General features: G+C 38.8%; 5 protein-coding genes across 5 annotated transcripts; 1 reads left to right on the top strand and 4 right to left on the bottom strand.

Moving 5' to 3' along the window:
- Nucleotides 1–676: 676 nt before the first annotated feature.
- LOC5510613 (short transient receptor potential channel 4-associated protein) lies at nucleotides 677–1,585 on the top strand. Its single transcript, XM_032379756.2, has 3 exons — nucleotides 677–806; nucleotides 1,019–1,158; nucleotides 1,342–1,585. The coding sequence occupies exons 1-3, from the start codon at nucleotides 753–755 to the stop codon at nucleotides 1,433–1,435; spliced, it is 288 nt and encodes a 95-aa protein (XP_032235647.1). The 5' UTR covers nucleotides 677–752; the 3' UTR covers nucleotides 1,436–1,585.
- A 1,657-nt stretch (nucleotides 1,586–3,242) lies between these two features.
- On the bottom strand, nucleotides 3,243–5,572 carry LOC116617238 (adrenocorticotropic hormone receptor-like). Its single transcript, XM_048733774.1, has one exon. It carries the CDS (start codon nucleotides 5,316–5,318, stop codon nucleotides 4,368–4,370), a length of 951 nt encoding a protein of 316 aa, XP_048589731.1. The 5' UTR covers nucleotides 5,319–5,572; the 3' UTR covers nucleotides 3,243–4,367.
- Nucleotides 5,573–10,373: 4,801 nt separating this feature from the next.
- LOC5510592 (adrenocorticotropic hormone receptor) lies at nucleotides 10,374–12,672 on the bottom strand. Its single transcript, XM_032379755.2, has one exon. The coding sequence runs from the start codon at nucleotides 12,447–12,449 to the stop codon at nucleotides 11,499–11,501; it is 951 nt and encodes a 316-aa protein (XP_032235646.1). The 5' UTR covers nucleotides 12,450–12,672; the 3' UTR covers nucleotides 10,374–11,498.
- Nucleotides 12,673–12,750: 78 nt separating this feature from the next.
- LOC5510591 (adrenocorticotropic hormone receptor) lies at nucleotides 12,751–15,109 on the bottom strand. Its single transcript, XM_048733775.1, has one exon. The coding sequence runs from the start codon at nucleotides 14,824–14,826 to the stop codon at nucleotides 13,876–13,878; it is 951 nt and encodes a 316-aa protein (XP_048589732.1). The 5' UTR covers nucleotides 14,827–15,109; the 3' UTR covers nucleotides 12,751–13,875.
- A 127-nt stretch (nucleotides 15,110–15,236) lies between these two features.
- LOC5510590 (pyroglutamylated RF-amide peptide receptor) lies at nucleotides 15,237–17,016 on the bottom strand. Its single transcript, XM_048733773.1, has one exon. The coding sequence runs from the start codon at nucleotides 16,806–16,808 to the stop codon at nucleotides 15,786–15,788; it is 1,023 nt and encodes a 340-aa protein (XP_048589730.1). The 5' UTR covers nucleotides 16,809–17,016; the 3' UTR covers nucleotides 15,237–15,785.
- Nucleotides 17,017–17,694: the final 678 nt, after the last annotated feature.

The following is a 17,694-nucleotide window of genomic DNA, read 5'->3' as shown; positions in this document are numbered from 1 at the left end:
CTTTTGGGGGTTTCCTGCAATATATGACAATTTTTACCAACAAAGAACTTTGCCACAGAAAAAAGCAACATCAACTAGGTCCCTAGGTCAACTAGGTCCTAGGGAAAGCCTGAGTTTCTTTTAACACATTCTTTTCCCTGAATGCAAAGAAAGATCTTCAATCCACAACTGCTGAATTGGTAGTGAAATCGTGATAGAGTTTAATGACACTCATAATTATTATGACTGATAATGATAATGTCGGTCGTAGTGAGCCAAACTCCAACAAAAGAAACACACAAATGGCTAATATTGTGAAGTAAATGAGTAATAAACAGATGAAAAAAAAAACATGTTTTTTTTCCTTCCAAACTTACTCTTTACCAGCACACTTTACCCCTGAAGGGGTAAAAAGGGAACCCGGATTTGGCTTACCTGAATTTTTCTGATATTTGGGCCTTGGCACGTTCTTAGCATGTTCTTAGAATTTGGTGAGATCTCAGGCTTGACGTTCTTTAAAAAAAAGGTTCTGATAAAAAAAAGTGGATTGTGGCTACCAGGGCCGTAGCCAGCATGAGGCAAATGAGGCACTCTTGATTCCAGAGATTAAAAAACTAGAGCGAAAGAATGTTTGATTCCAGAGGTTTAAAATAAAGGGTGAAAAAATCGAAGACTTATTTTTTAAAGTATATTGATCTTTATTTTATCAACTTACAGGTGTCCCTACTGAAGCTTGTAGACTGAGTGCACTAATCAATGACTGGGAACAGAGAATGTACCTTCTGTACAAGCTGATCAACTCCATCACCGTCACAACTCTCACTCAGGTAAACATCATGGCCACAATTGACCAGTATTCATAACACACAAAAAGTCTTATTGTCTTATGTTGGATTTCATGGATTTAGGTAGTTTTAAAATGTAGAAATCTTGGAATCTTGCGATTACATTATCTGCCAACAGTGAAAGCAACATCATTAGCCTTTTTGCCTTGCCTGAGCTGTTTTCCTTTACTAATCTTATGTCTTTCTGTTGACAGGAGAATGTTAGCTGTCTCAACACGACACTAGTCTTCTTGATGTTTGCATACAAGCAAGGCCACCTACCCATGTACCTGAGTGCCTTTGTCCGGGAGGAGAAATTGCACAAGAACCCTGGCTTTATCATGAAGAACTTGAGGTATTTAGACCTTTATTCAAATAATTGCAATAACTTTATATAATAGAAGCCACTGTAGGTATTTAAACACTAAAGCTGGGAAATAATTTGCTCAATCAGTATTTTGTGAAAATAATTTGAGATGATTTGTTTGTAGATTCTTCTATTTTTCTTTTGCTCAATATGCTGTCTTTGTTTCTGCAGGAGACTTCTTGAATTCTGGAAGACACACTATCTGCGACGGGGCAAGGATTGTTCTGCCCTGGAACAGAGCTCTTGCATCAGTTTTGACAGGTGAAAGAAGGTGGTCGATGTCCGTCTTCAGGACAACATGGCGTGCACATCCTCAGTCAACCACTACCTGACCGCATCCCTTCCAAGCACTCCACAGACTAGAGACTGCTAGTGACATACATAGGTATAATATATAGCAATCGTTCTGTATATAGCTAGGACTGATGTGTACATACCCCGAGTAAATTATATGGTGAAGCGTTAGTGCTTGAGGTTGGATTTTAGCGCATTATTATAATGCAGCATCACTTTTTACTCATCTTGTTTACAGTCTTGAAATAAAAACAAGGAAATCCAATGAAGAGATTTTCTTGTCATAAGTAATTAGACTGTAATATGTAAAAATTATAAATAGCAAGAGCTTATGTATCCAAACTAAAAAACACAAACTTCTAGTAAGTGAAATCGAGGGCCGAGAAAGAGGAGCGGAAATTTAGATGTTTACTGTTTCACAATTGAAATGTAGGGGATCAAACACCTGCTTTTGTTGGATTTATCATCCAGTGGCTAGCTTTGCCTCGGCAAAATTTTGATTCTGGCTACAGGCCTGCCTACGCGTTTATAATATCTTTGACATAATGTTGGCAATAAGCTGCCTCACTGCACCTCGAAAGTCTTTGATTCTCCAGTAAAACAAAAAAGGGTTAACAAACGAATTCAAGAAGATAACTGTCCCTGTGCATAAAAGTGCGGATTGTATGGCACTCTCATTCCCGCTCCAAACAGCTCCCACGACGGTCACTACAACAAAAGGGAGATAGCAAATGACGAACCATACGTAGACCAAAATCATCGACATCGTGTTTTTTCGTACTCGCGTCATGTATAATGATTTGTCACGAGATTCAGTCGCCACAGTGCGCAACTGGTCGTGTATAGCTTTCTGATGGCGACGAACTGTCCGATAAACCCACACATAAGACGTTAATGTTACGATGAAGCAAACTATAGCACCTATGAAAAGCACCATGGTGATGACAGAGGGACAGCACAGTTCGAACAATATACAGAGAGCTGCGAGTGCCCATACGATAAGGAGAAACACGATTACACGCCTTGTTGTCACCAGTTCATGGTATCGAAGATGAAGAAGCACCATTAGATATTTATCTAAACTGACTGCCGTAAAACACACGAAAGACACCACGCAGAAATACACCGATGAGACGCGACTGCGTTTGTGAATACTGCAGAAGGAGTCAAAAGATGACGAGGCTTTCGCTTCAATGACCGTCTTAGCCACTGCAAGCGGCTGTGCAAGAAGACCTACACCAATATCTGAACACGCTAGCGAGCAAATGATAATGTTTGAAGGCGTGCGCATAGAGTTACAACTCCATATAGCAATAATAAGGATCAGATTTGACACGAAGGTCGGTATCGCCAAAATCCCGTTTATGACAATATTTGAGTAAAAAATAGTATCACTGATTCCATTTCTTGCATTCCAGATGGCCTCAAAAGGCCTGCAGTCATCAGAGATGATATTTGTTATCTCGCTCGTGTTCATCTCGTCTCACCCGTTTTAGACGTTTTAGAACTCCAAACTTGTTCCTGTTTGTCCTTGAGTGAGCATTTGTCGATTGTTTGTTTTTCTTCGCGAAAACTGACTTTTAATTTTAGTCTTTTGCACTTGTACCAGACGGCGGAAATGAGCATCTTATGATGTATCCGCCTCCTATTGGATTTGAACTAATAATTAATGAAATAAAAATAAAAATTAAAGGTTTTGAATCATATCAAGAAAATTGTATTTCTAATCATTTGAAATTCAGTTTAAGTCGCAATTAGATATACAGACAGGAACTTAGTTATATAGATATATAAGATGTTTATTGGATCACCTTTCATACTAATCGTGGAATAGTTTATATCGCTTATCCATAATGTATTTAGTGCAGTTTAATTTCTTCTTTGAGGGATAGTAAGCTTTAGAAAGATGAAATAATGGAAGCGCAGATACAAAAGAAATCACTTACCAATCTATATAGCGTTATTTAAGAAATAAATAGCCTCTAGCAGATGGAATTGGCTTGTAAGGCGCGATGGAAAACAGTTATATTTTTATCGTCGGAAGAAGATGGACGTGGAATTACTGGAACATATGGAGCTGTTATTACACTGACAAATTTTACCTCCTCGTCGATAATATGCATGCTAACTGTTATCAATTATAAATGTTTTTAGCGATGATTACATCTTTCAATCTAGAATTTTGATTTTTTTCGCAACAATAAGCAAATAAGTGGCTATCTTTGATGTGTTGCATTTCAAAAGTAGAAAAGTTTTCCGCATGCTTCCTTAACAAACCTAGCTGCGTTTTACAATTGCATTTTCTGCTTGCTTTATAAAACTTTGTTGCACATGCGTCCTAAACCGGCTGTTGCATTTTTAGATTACTAGATTGTTGGGCTTGCATCCTAAACAGACTTCGTTGCGTTTGTCTGCTATAAGCTCGCGCTTAAGTCTGACATTGCGGGCGAATGTTGACCAATGTAACAGTATTGGCATCACAGCTCGCAGCATTGTCATTCAGATTCACTGACACGCTTGAAGGCTTGGTCTCGCAGCACCAGCACCGGAAAAAGTCCAGGAAATTGCAAAGAACTGTATGTGTCAACTCCCAAATTGTAAGACGGAAGATTGCATTACTGCCGGTTGTAGTGAACCAAATTCCAACAAAAGAAACACACAAATGGCTAAAAAATTGTGAAGTAAATGAGTAATAAACAGATAAAAACAAGAAAAAAAAACATGTTTTTTTTCCTTCCAAACGTACTCTTTACCAGCACACTTTACCCCTGAAGGGGTAAAAAGGGAACCCGGATTTGGCTTACCTGAATTTTTCTGATATTTGGGCCTTGGCACGTTCTTAGCATGCTCTTAGAATTTGGTGAGATCTCAGGCTTGACGTTCTTTAAAAAAAAGGTTCGCGTTTATAATATCTTTGACATAATGTTGGCAATAAGCTGCCTCACTGCACCTCGAAAGTCTTTGATTCTCCAGTAAAACAAAAAAGGGTTAAGAAACGAATTCAAGAAGATAACTGTCCCTGTGCATAAAAGTGCGGATTGTATGGCACTCTCATTCCCGCTCCAAACAGCTCCCACGACGGTCACTACAACAAAAGGGAGATAGCAAATGACGAACCATACGTAGACCAAAATCATCGACATCGTGTTTTTTCGTACTCGCGTCATGTATAATGATTTGTCACGAGATTCAGTCGCCACAGTGCGCAACTGGTCGTGTATAGCTTTCTGATGGCGACGAACTGTCCGATAAACCCACACATAAGACGTTAATGTTACGATGAAGCAAACTATAGCACCTATGAAAAGCACCATGGTGATGACAGAGGGACAGCACAGTTCGAACAATATACAGAGAGCTGCGAGTGCCCATACGATAAGGAGAAACACGATTACACGCCTTGTTGTCACCAGTTCATGGTATCGAAGATGAAGAAGCACCATTAGATATTTATCTAAACTGACTGCCGTAAAACACACGAAAGACACCACGCAGAAATACACCGATGAGACGCGACTGCGTTTGTGAATACTGCAGAAGGAGTCAAAAGATGACGAGGCTTTCGCTTCAATGACCGTCTTAGCCACTGCAAGCGGCTGTGCAAGAAGACCTACACCAATATCTGAACACGCTAGCGAGCAAATGATAATGTTTGAAGGCGTGCGCATAGAGTTACAACTCCATATAGCAATAATAAGGATCAGATTTGACACGAAGGTCGGTATCGCCAAAATCCCGTTTATGACAATATTTGAGTAAAAAATAGTATCACTGATTCCATTTCTTGCATTCCAGATGGCCTCAAAAGGCCTGCAGTCATCAGAGATGATATTTGTTATCTCGCTCGTGTTCATCTCGTCTCACCCGTTTTAGACGTTTTAGAACTCCAAACTTGTTCCTGTTTGTCCTTGAGTGAGCATTTGTCGATTGTTTGTTTTTCTTCGCGAAAACTGACTTTTAATTTTAGTCTTTTGCACTTGTACCAGACGGCGGAAATGAGCATCTTATGATGTATCCGCCTCCTATTGGATTTGAACTAATAATTAATGAAATAAAAATAAAAATTAAAGGTTTTGAATCATATCAAGAAAATTGTATTTCTAATCATTTGAAATTCAGTTTAAGTCGCAATTAAATATACAGACAGGAACTTAGTTATATAGATATATAAGATGTTTATTGGATCACCTTTCATACTAATCGTGGAATAGTTTATATCGCTTATCCATAATGTATTTAGTGCAGTTTAATTTCTTCTTTGAGGGATAGTAAGCTTTAGAAAGATGAAATAATGGAAGCGCAGATACAAAAGAAATCACTTACCAATCTATATAGCGTTATTTAAGAAATAAATAGCCTCTAGCAGATGGAATTGGCTTGTAAGGCGCGATGGAAAACAGTTATATTTTTATCGTCGGAAGAAGATGGACGTGGAATTACTGGAACATATGGAGCTGTTATTACACTGACAAATTTTACCTCCTCGTCGATAATATGCATGCTAACTGTTATCAATTATAAATGTTTTTAGCGATGATTACATCTTTCAATCTAGAATTTTGATTTTTTTCGCAACAATAAGCAAATAAGTGGCTATCTTTGATGTGTTGCATTTCAAAAGTAGAAAAGTTTTCCGCATTCTTCCTTAACAAACCTAGCTGCGTTTTACAATTGCATTTTCTGCTTGCTTTATAAAACTTTGTTGCACATGCGTCCTAAACCGGCTGTTGCATTTTTAGATTACTAGATTGTTGGGCTTGCATCCTAAACAGACTTCGTTGCGTTTGTCTGCTATAAGCTCGCGCTTAAGTCTGACATTGCGGGCGAATGTTGACCAATGTAACAGTATTGGCATCACAGCTCGCAGCATTGTCATTCAGATTCACTGACACGCTTGAAGGCTTGGTCTCGCAGCACCAGCACCGGAAAAAGTCCAGGAAATTGCAAAGAACTGTACGTGTCAACTCCCAAATTGTAAGACGGAAGATTGCATTACTGCCGGTTGTAGTGAACCAAATTCCAACAAAAGAAACACACAAATGGCTAAAAAATTGTGAAGTAAATGAGTAATAAACAGATAAAAACAAGAAAAAAAAACATGTTTTTTTTCCTTCCAAACGTACTCTTTACCAGCACACTTTACCCCTGAAGGGGTAAAAAGGGAACCCGGATTTGGCTTACCTGAATTTTTCTGATATTTGGGCCTTGGCACGTTCTTAGCATGCTCTTAGAATTTGGTGAGATCTCAGGCTTGACGTTCTTTAAAAAAAAGGTTCGCGTTTATAATATCTTTGACATAATGTTGGCAATAAGCTGCCTCACTGCACCTCGAAAGTCTTTGATTCTCCAGTAAAACAAAAAAGGGTTAAGAAACGAATTCAAGAAGATAACTGTCCCTGTGCATAAAAGTGCGGATTGTATGGCACTCTCATTCCCGCTCCAAACAGCTCCCACGACGGTCACTACAACAAAAGGGAGATAGCAAATGACGAACCATACGTAGACCAAAATCATCGACATCGTGTTTTTTCGTACTCGCGTCATGTATAATGATTTGTCACGAGATTCGGTCGCAACAGCGTGCAACTGGTCGTGTATAGCTTTCTGGTGGCGACGAACTGTCCGGTAAACCCACACATAAGACGTAAATGTCACGATGAAGCAAACTATAGCACCTATGAAAAGCACCATGGTGATGACAGAGGAACAGCACAGTTCGAACAATATACAGAGAGCTGCGAGTGCCCATACGATAAGGAGAAACACGATTACACGCCTTGTTGTCACCAGTTCATGGTATCGAAGATGAAGAAGCACCATTAGATATTTATCTAAACTGACTGCCGTAAAACACACGAAAGACACCACGCAGAAATACACCGATGAGACGCGACTGCTTTTGTGAATACTGCAGAAGGAGTCAAAAGATGACGAGGCTTTCGCTTCAATGACCGTCTTAGCCACAGCAAGCGGCTGTGCAAGAAGACCTACACCAATATCTGAACACGCTAGCGAGCAAATGATAATGTTTGAAGGCGTGCGCATAGAGTTACAACTCCATATAGCAATAATAAGGATCAGATTTGACACGAAGGTCGGTATCGCCAAAATCCCGTTTATGACAATATTTGAGTAAAAAATAGTATCACTGATTCCATTTCTTGCATTCCAGATGGCCTCAAAAGGCCTGCAGTCATCAGAGATGATATTTGTTATCTCGCTCGTGTTCATCTCGTCTCACCCGTTTTAGACGTTTTAGAACTCCAAACTTGTTCCTGTTTGTCCTTGAGTGAGCATTTGTCGATTGTTTGTTTTTCTTCGCGAAAACTGACTTTTAATTTTAGTCTTTTGCACTTGTACCAGACGGCGGAAATGAGCATCTTATGATGTATCCGCCTCCTATTGGATTTGAACTAATAATTAATGAAATAAAAATAAAAATTAAAGGTTTTGAATCATATCAAGAAAATTGTATTTCTAATCATTTGAAATTCAGTTTAAGTCGCAATTAGATATACAGACAGGAACTTAGTTATATAGATATATAAGATGTTTATTGGATCACCTTTCATACTAATCGTGGAATAGTTTATATCGCTTATCCATAATGTATTTAGTGCAGTTTAATTTCTTCTTTGAGGGATAGTAAGCTTTAGAAAGATGAAATAATGGAAGCGCAGATACAAAAGAAATCACTTACCAATCTATATAGCGTTATTTAAGAAATAAATAGCCTCTAGCAGATGGAATTGGCTTGTAAGGCGCGATGGAAAACAGTTATATTTTTATCGTCGGAAGAAGATGGACGTGGAATTACTGGAACATATGGAGCTGTTATTACACTGACAAATTTTACCTCCTCGTCGATAATATGCATGCTAACTGTTATCAATTATAAATGTTTTTAGCGATGATTACATCTTTCAATCTAGAATTTTGATTTTTTTCGCAACAATAAGCAAATAAGTGGCTATCTTTGATGTGTTGCATTTCAAAAGTAGAAAAGTTTTCCGCATTCTTCCTTAACAAACCTAGCTGCGTTTTACAATTGCATTTTCTGCTTGCTTTATAAAACTTTGTTGCACATGCGTCCTAAACCGGCTGTTGCATTTTTAGATTACTAGATTGTTGGGCTTGCATCCTAAACAGACTTCGTTGCGTTTGTCTGCTATAAGCTCGCGCTTAAGTCTGACATTGCGGGCGAATGTTGACCAATGTAACAGTATTGGCATCACAGCTCGCAGCATTGTCATTCAGATTCACTGACACGCTTGAAGGCTTGGTCTCGCAGCACCAGCACCGGAAAAAGTCCAGGAAATTGCAAAGAACTGTACGTGTCAACTCCCAAATTGTAAGACGGAAGATTGCATTACTGCCGGTTGTAGTGAACCAAATTCCAACAAAAGAAACACACAAATGGCTAAAAAATTGTGAAGTAAATGAGTAATAAACAGATAAAAACAAGAAAAAAAAACATGTTTTTTTTCCTTCCAAACGTACTCTTTACCAGCACACTTTACCCCTGAAGGGGTAAAAAGGGAACCCGGATTTGGCTTACCTGAATTTTTCTGATATTTGGGCCTTGGCACGTTCTTAGCATGCTCTTAGAATTTGGTGAGATCTCAGGCTTGACGTTCTTTAAAAAAAAGGTTCGCGTTTATAATATCTTTGACATAATGTTGGCAATAAGCTGCCTCACTGCACCTCGAAAGTCTTTGATTCTCCAGTAAAACAAAAAAGGGTTAAGAAACGAATTCAAGAAGATAACTGTCCCTGTGCATAAAAGTGCGGATTGTATGGCACTCTCATTCCCGCTCCAAACAGCTCCCACGACGGTCACTACAACAAAAGGGAGATAGCAAATGACGAACCATACGTAGACCAAAATCATCGACATCGTGTTTTTTCGTACTCGCGTCATGTATAATGATTTGTCACGAGATTCGGTCGCAACAGCGTGCAACTGGTCGTGTATAGCTTTCTGGTGGCGACGAACTGTCCGGTAAACCCACACATAAGACGTAAATGTCACGATGAAGCAAACTATAGCACCTATGAAAAGCACCATGGTGATGACAGAGGAACAGCACAGTTCGAACAATATACAGAGAGCTGCGAGTGCCCATACGATAAGGAGAAACACGATTACACGCCTTGTTGTCACCAGTTCATGGTATCGAAGATGAAGAAGCACCATTAGATATTTATCTAAACTGACTGCCGTAAAACACACGAAAGACACCACGCAGAAATACACCGATGAGACGCGACTGCTTTTGTGAATACTGCAGAAGGAGTCAAAAGATGACGAGGCTTTCGCTTCAATGACCGTCTTAGCCACAGCAAGCGGCTGTGCAAGAAGACCTACACCAATATCTGAACACGCTAGCGAGCAAATGATAATGTTTGAAGGCGTGCGCATAGAGTTACAACTCCATATAGCAATAATAAGGATCAGATTTGACACGAAGGTCGGTATCGCCAAAATCCCGTTTATGACAATATTTGAGTAAAAAATAGTATCACTGATTCCATTTCTTGCATTCCAGATGGCCTCAAAAGGCCTGCAGTCATCAGAGATGATATTTGTTATCTCGCTCGTGTTCATCTCGTCTCACCCGTTTTAGACGTTTTAGAACTCCAAACTTGTTCCTGTTTGTCCTTGAGTGAGCATTTGTCGATTGTTTGTTTTTCTTCGCGAAAACTGACTTTTAATTTTAGTCTTTTGCACTTGTACCAGACGGCGGAAATGAGCATCTTATGATGTATCCGCCTCCTATTGGATTTGAACTAATAATTAATGAAATAAAAATAAAAATTAAAGGTTTTGAATCATATCAAGAAAATTGTATTTCTAATCATTTGAAATTCAGTTTAAGTCGCAATTAGATATACAGACAGGAACTTAGTTATATAGATATATAAGATGTTTATTGGATCACCTTTCATACTAATCGTGGAATAGTTTATATCGCTTATCCATAATGTATTTAGTGCAGTTTAATTTCTTCTTTGAGGGATAGTAAGCTTTAGAAAGATGAAATAATGGAAGCGCAGATACAAAAGAAATCACTTACCAATCTATATAGCGTTATTTAAGAAATAAATAGCCTCTAGCAGATGGAATTGGCTTGTAAGGCGCGATGGAAAACAGTTATATTTTTATCGTCGGAAGAAGATGGACGTGGAATTACTGGAACATATGGAGCTGTTATTACACTGACAAATTTTACCTCCTCGTCGATAATATGCATGCTAACTGTTATCAATTATAAATGTTTTTAGCGATGATTACATCTTTCAATCTAGAATTTTGATTTTTTTCGCAACAATAAGCAAATAAGTGGCTATCTTTGATGTGTTGCATTTCAAAAGTAGAAAAGTTTTCCGCATTCTTCCTTAACAAACCTAGCTGCGTTTTACAATTGCATTTTCTGCTTGCTTTATAAAACTTTGTTGCACATGCGTCCTAAACCGGCTGTTGCATTTTTAGATTACTAGATTGTTGGGCTTGCATCCTAAACAGACTTCGTTGCGTTTGTCTGCTATAAGCTCGCGCTTAAGTCTGACATTGCGGGCGAATGTTGACCAATGTAACAGTATTGGCATCACAGCTCGCAGCATTGTCATTCAGATTCACTGACACGCTTGAAGGCTTGGTCTCGCAGCACCAGCACCGGAAAAAGTCCAGGAAATTGCAAAGAACTGTACGTGTCAACTCCCAAATTGTAAGACGGAAGATTGCATTACTGCCGGTTGTAGTGAACCAAATTCCAACAAAAGAAACACACAAATGGCTAAAAAATTGTGAAGTAAATGAGTAATAAACAGATAAAAACAAGAAAAAAAAACATGTTTTTTTTCCTTCCAAACGTACTCTTTACCAGCACACTTTACCCCTGAAGGGGTAAAAAGGGAACCCGGATTTGGCTTACCTGAATTTTTCTGATATTTGGGCCTTGGCACGTTCTTAGCATGCTCTTAGAATTTGGTGAGATCTCAGGCTTGACGTTCTTTAAAAAAAAGGTTCGCGTTTATAATATCTTTGACATAATGTTGGCAATAAGCTGCCTCACTGCACCTCGAAAGTCTTTGATTCTCCAGTAAAACAAAAAAGGGTTAAGAAACGAATTCAAGAAGATAACTGTCCCTGTGCATAAAAGTGCGGATTGTATGGCACTCTCATTCCCGCTCCAAACAGCTCCCACGACGGTCACTACAACAAAAGGGAGATAGCAAATGACGAACCATACGTAGACCAAAATCATCGACATCGTGTTTTTTCGTACTCGCGTCATGTATAATGATTTGTCACGAGATTCGGTCGCAACAGCGTGCAACTGGTCGTGTATAGCTTTCTGGTGGCGACGAACTGTCCGGTAAACCCACACATAAGACGTAAATGTCACGATGAAGCAAACTATAGCACCTATGAAAAGCACCATGGTGATGACAGAGGAACAGCACAGTTCGAACAATATACAGAGAGCTGCGAGTGCCCATACGATAAGGAGAAACACGATTACACGCCTTGTTGTCACCAGTTCATGGTATCGAAGATGAAGAAGCACCATTAGATATTTATCTAAACTGACTGCCGTAAAACACACGAAAGACACCACGCAGAAATACACCGATGAGACGCGACTGCTTTTGTGAATACTGCAGAAGGAGTCAAAAGATGACGAGGCTTTCGCTTCAATGACCGTCTTAGCCACAGCAAGCGGCTGTGCAAGAAGACCTACACCAATATCTGAACACGCTAGCGAGCAAATGATAATGTTTGAAGGCGTGCGCATAGAGTTACAACTCCATATAGCAATAATAAGGATCAGATTTGACACGAAGGTCGGTATCGCCAAAATCCCGTTTATGACAATATTTGAGTAAAAAATAGTATCACTGATTCCATTTCTTGCATTCCAGATGGCCTCAAAAGGCCTGCAGTCATCAGAGATGATATTTGTTATCTCGCTCGTGTTCATCTCGTCTCACCCGTTTTAGACGTTTTAGAACTCCAAACTTGTTCCTGTTTGTCCTTGAGTGAGCATTTGTCGATTGTTTGTTTTTCTTCGCGAAAACTGACTTTTAATTTTAGTCTTTTGCACTTGTACCAGACGGCGGAAATGAGCATCTTATGATGTATCCGCCTCCTATTGGATTTGAACTAATAATTAATGAAATAAAAATAAAAATTAAAGGTTTTGAATCATATCAAGAAAATTGTATTTCTAATCATTTGAAATTCAGTTTAAGTCGCAATTAGATATACAGACAGGAACTTAGTTATATAGATATATAAGATGTTTATTGGATCACCTTTCATACTAATCGTGGAATAGTTTATATCGCTTATCCATAATGTATTTAGTGCAGTTTAATTTCTTCTTTGAGGGATAGTAAGCTTTAGAAAGATGAAATAATGGAAGCGCAGATACAAAAGAAATCACTTACCAATCTATATAGCGTTATTTAAGAAATAAATAGCCTCTAGCAGATGGAATTGGCTTGTAAGGCGCGATGGAAAACAGTTATATTTTTATCGTCGGAAGAAGATGGACGTGGAATTACTGGAACATATGGAGCTGTTATTACACTGACAAATTTTACCTCCTCGTCGATAATATGCATGCTAACTGTTATCAATTATAAATGTTTTTAGCGATGATTACATCTTTCAATCTAGAATTTTGATTTTTTTCGCAACAATAAGCAAATAAGTGGCTATCTTTGATGTGTTGCATTTCAAAAGTAGAAAAGTTTTCCGCATTCTTCCTTAACAAACCTAGCTGCGTTTTACAATTGCATTTTCTGCTTGCTTTATAAAACTTTGTTGCACATGCGTCCTAAACCGGCTGTTGCATTTTTAGATTACTAGATTGTTGGGCTTGCATCCTAAACAGACTTCGTTGCGTTTGTCTGCTATAAGCTCGCGCTTAAGTCTGACATTGCGGGCGAATGTTGACCAATGTAACAGTATTGGCATCACAGCTCGCAGCATTGTCATTCAGATTCACTGACACGCTTGAAGGCTTGGTCTCGCAGCACCAGCACCGGAAAAAGTCCAGGAAATTGCAAAGAACTGTACGTGTCAACTCCCAAATTGTAAGACGGAAGATTGCATTACTGCCGGTTGTAGTGAACCAAATTCCAACAAAAGAAACACACAAATGGCTAAAAAATTGTGAAGTAAATGAGTAATAAACAGATAAAAACAAGAAAAAAAAACATGTTTTTTTTCCTTCCAAACGTACTCTTTACCAGCACACTTTACCCCTGAAGGGGTAAAAAGGGAACCCGGATTTGGCTTACCTGAATTTTTCTGATATTTGGGCCTTGGCACGTTCTTAGCATGCTCTTAGAATTTGGTGAGATCTCAGGCTTGACGTTCTTTAAAAAAAAGGTTCGCGTTTATAATATCTTTGACATAATGTTGGCAATAAGCTGCCTCACTGCACCTCGAAAGTCTTTGATTCTCCAGTAAAACAAAAAAGGGTTAAGAAACGAATTCAAGAAGATAACTGTCCCTGTGCATAAAAGTGCGGATTGTATGGCACTCTCATTCCCGCTCCAAACAGCTCCCACGACGGTCACTACAACAAAAGGGAGATAGCAAATGACGAACCATACGTAGACCAAAATCATCGACATCGTGTTTTTTCGTACTCGCGTCATGTATAATGATTTGTCACGAGATTCGGTCGCAACAGCGTGCAACTGGTCGTGTATAGCTTTCTGGTGGCGACGAACTGTCCGGTAAACCCACACATAAGACGTAAATGTCACGATGAAGCAAACTATAGCACCTATGAAAAGCACCATGGTGATGACAGAGGAACAGCACAGTTCGAACAATATACAGAGAGCTGCGAGTGCCCATACGATAAGGAGAAACACGATTACACGCCTTGTTGTCACCAGTTCATGGTATCGAAGATGAAGAAGCACCATTAGATATTTATCTAAACTGACTGCCGTAAAACACACGAAAGACACCACGCAGAAATACACCGATGAGACGCGACTGCTTTTGTGAATACTGCAGAAGGAGTCAAAAGATGACGAGGCTTTCGCTTCAATGACCGTCTTAGCCACAGCAAGCGGCTGTGCAAGAAGACCTACACCAATATCTGAACACGCTAGCGAGCAAATGATAATGTTTGAAGGCGTGCGCATAGAGTTACAACTCCATATAGCAATAATAAGGATCAGATTTGACACGAAGGTCGGTATCGCCAAAATCCCGTTTATGACAATATTTGAGTAAAAAATAGTATCACTGATTCCATTTCTTGCATTCCAGATGGCCTCAAAAGGCCTGCAGTCATCAGAGATGATATTTGTTATCTCGCTCGTGTTCATCTCGTCTCACCCGTTTTAGACGTTTTAGAACTCCAAACTTGTTCCTGTTTGTCCTTGAGTGAGCATTTGTCGATTGTTTGTTTTTCTTCGCGAAAACTGACTTTTAATTTTAGTCTTTTGCACTTGTACCAGACGGCGGAAATGAGCATCTTATGATGTATCCGCCTCCTATTGGATTTGAACTAATAATTAATGAAATAAAAATAAAAATTAAAGGTTTTGAATCATATCAAGAAAATTGTATTTCTAATCATTTGAAATTCAGTTTAAGTCGCAATTAGATATACAGACAGGAACTTAGTTATATAGATATATAAGATGTTTATTGGATCACCTTTCATACTACCATCGTGGAATAGTTTATATCGCTTATCCATAATGTATTTAGTGGAGTTTGATTTCTTCTTTAAGGGATAGTAAGCTTTAGAAAGATAAAATAATGGAAGCGCAGATACAAAAGAAATCACTTACCAATCTATATAGCGTTATTTGAGCACTAAATAGCCTCTAGCAGATGGAATTGGCTTGTAAGGTGCGATGGAAAACAGTTAAATTTTTTTATCGTCGGAAGAAGATGGACGTGGAATAACTGGAACATATGGCGCTGTTTTTACACTGACAAATTTTACCTCCTCGTCGATAATATGCATGCTAACTGTTATCAATTATTAATGCTTTTAGCGATGATTACATCTTTCAATCTAGAATTTTGATTTTTTTCGCAACAATAAGCAAATAAGTGGCTATCTTTGATGTGTTGTATTTCAAAAGTAGAAAAGTTTTCCGCTTGCTTCCTTAACAAACCTAGCTGCGTTTTACAATTGCATTTTCTGCTCGCTTTATAAAACTACTTTGTTGCACATGCGTCCTAAAACCGGCTGTTGCATTTTTAGGTTACTAAATTGTTGGGCTTGCATCCTAAACAGACTTCGTTGCGTTTGTCTGCTATGAGCTCGCGCTTAAGTCTGACATTGCGGGCGAATGTTGACCAATGTAACAGTATTGGCATCACAGCTCGCAGCATTGTCATTCAGATTCACTGACACGCTTGAAGGCTTGGTCTCGCAGCACCAGCACCGGAAAAAGTCCAGGAAATTATCGCGAAATCCTTTGATGAAATAGCAATACAGCACGGGGTTGGCGGCAGAGTTGAGGCAAGCAGCTAAAATACTGCACTCATAGAATGAGTTCCATAGCGTGATATCGTCAAAAAAATGCCCAATGAAGTATATATTGTATATGAAACCCCAACAAACTATAAAGAGTATAGTTATTACAAACACTACCCGAAGAACGTCTCTGTTAGCTTTTATCCGTGCCGTAGTGAAACATGAAATATCTCGCGAGTGAAGTCTTTGTCTCTTTTTTATCGTTCTGATAACTGATGTATAAAGGAATAGCATCACGATTGAAGGGATGATAAATAAGAGGGAAAAACACACCAGGGAATAGTAGCGTGCATCGATTGCCGAGGATGGAGACTCATAACATTTTTCCAGATCCGGTTGATATTCTACCATAATGAAAAAAGGAGTCGCGTTCAACAAAGACAGTATGTAACAACATGGAGTTATCCAGTAAAGTCTTCGTTTAGTGATGCCACCACGTCTAGAGAAGGGGTGGATCACCGCCATATACCTCTCGAACGCAATAAAAACAAGAAAAGCAGGTGAACCAGCCGAACTAGTCCACACAGTACCTTTCACTTTGCACAAGATGTCTCCGGTGGATTTGCTTGTCGAGTTCACTATCACTGCGAGAAGCGTTCTGTCCCCGGAGAAAGTTCGCTCCATAATGACATTAGGAATAGTAAAGAGCCCGGTCATTGCGTCCATTACGGCGAGGTTAGCTAGAAGATAGTTCATCGCGGTTTGCATGGATTTATGACGAGTTATTATAAAGATAACTAACAAGTTTCCAAGAATTGCAATCGCTGATAAAATGATTCCAAGAATAGCAATAGACACGTCTTCAGTAAGCATGGTTGTATCCAAGTTATATGCTCTATCTATTCAGCTATTCATTACTGAGCCTCTGAGCCTTTTCAAATCCCGATTAGTGCAATATTACAAGCACCATCTTCCGCTACATGGATGTATCCAGCGCCAGACAAAGACAAAGTTATTGTGTAATAAGCTTACGATGCAGTAGTCATATTGACTAAAAACCTTCTCAAATCTGCATGATAATACAAGTACCGAACAAATTTACACTCGGGTCCTTTTAGATTAATGCTCTCTCTGCGGCGCGCGGAATTATCTTTTTGCACCTTGCAGTAGAAAACATCTCGAATTAAATACACACACTATCTTTTGAAGATGATAAAATGAATGTTTCGAGTTTATTTTTTTAAGAAAAGCAAGGGTAACTCAGCAAAATTACAAACAAATATGAGTGAAACAGCAAACATAGGGCTAGTACTTAAAAGAATAAACAAACAAGCACTTTTGCGACATTTATTTCTGGCACGGACATTATATTATTCAACAAAATCCAGCAATTACCTCTTTCTTAACCCTTTGTCCAAAAAAAGAGAGAGATTCAAAAGCATTTTTTTTTTTCAAAGAAACACCATCCAATTTTTGGGGGGTTTTATTGGGCAATACATTTTAAATTGAAAATTAGTCTGAAAGAAATGCTAATCAAAATGCGGGTCTTGTAGTTGTCACAATTGCAGAGCAATTTTCGTTATAAATTTCTGACATGCACAATGAGGTTCAAGAAGATTGTCGCAGCCCGACCATTCCAAAATTAATAGTCGCACTTTTTAATATGTCACGCATAATGCAAGGCCGCAAAAAAAAAAAACGCATGACCGCAGAAAAACGTATACCGCAAAAGACTTAAGGCCGCACTAGACGCTTTGAA

This window comes from Nematostella vectensis, chromosome 10 (assembly GCF_932526225.1).
Source record: "Nematostella vectensis chromosome 10, jaNemVect1.1, whole genome shotgun sequence".
Classification (NCBI taxonomy): domain Eukaryota; kingdom Metazoa; phylum Cnidaria; class Anthozoa; order Actiniaria; family Edwardsiidae; genus Nematostella; species Nematostella vectensis.
The sequence above is the reverse complement of the archived record's forward strand: the minus strand, read 5'-3'. Positions and strand labels throughout refer to the sequence as shown.

Bases quoted from the DNA above. Each gene is read 5' to 3' on its own strand.
- LOC5510592 (XM_032379755.2), bottom strand. From the start codon at position 12,449: ATGAACACGAGCGAGATAACAAATATCATCTCTGATGACTGCAGGCCT.
- LOC116617238 (XM_048733774.1), bottom strand. From the start codon at position 5,318: ATGAACACGAGCGAGATAACAAATATCATCTCTGATGACTGCAGGCCT.
- LOC5510613 (XM_032379756.2), top strand. From the start codon at position 753: ATGTACCTTCTGTACAAGCTGATCAACTCCATCACCGTCACAACTCTC. The intron at 807-1,018 runs GTAAACATCATG...TTCTGTTGACAG, and splicing joins CCGTCACAACTCTCACTCAG to GAGAATGTTAGCTGTCTCAA. The intron at 1,159-1,341 runs GTATTTAGACCT...TTGTTTCTGCAG, and splicing joins TTTATCATGAAGAACTTGAG to GAGACTTCTTGAATTCTGGA.
- LOC5510591 (XM_048733775.1), bottom strand. From the start codon at position 14,826: ATGAACACGAGCGAGATAACAAATATCATCTCTGATGACTGCAGGCCT.
- LOC5510590 (XM_048733773.1), bottom strand. From the start codon at position 16,808: ATGCTTACTGAAGACGTGTCTATTGCTATTCTTGGAATCATTTTATCA.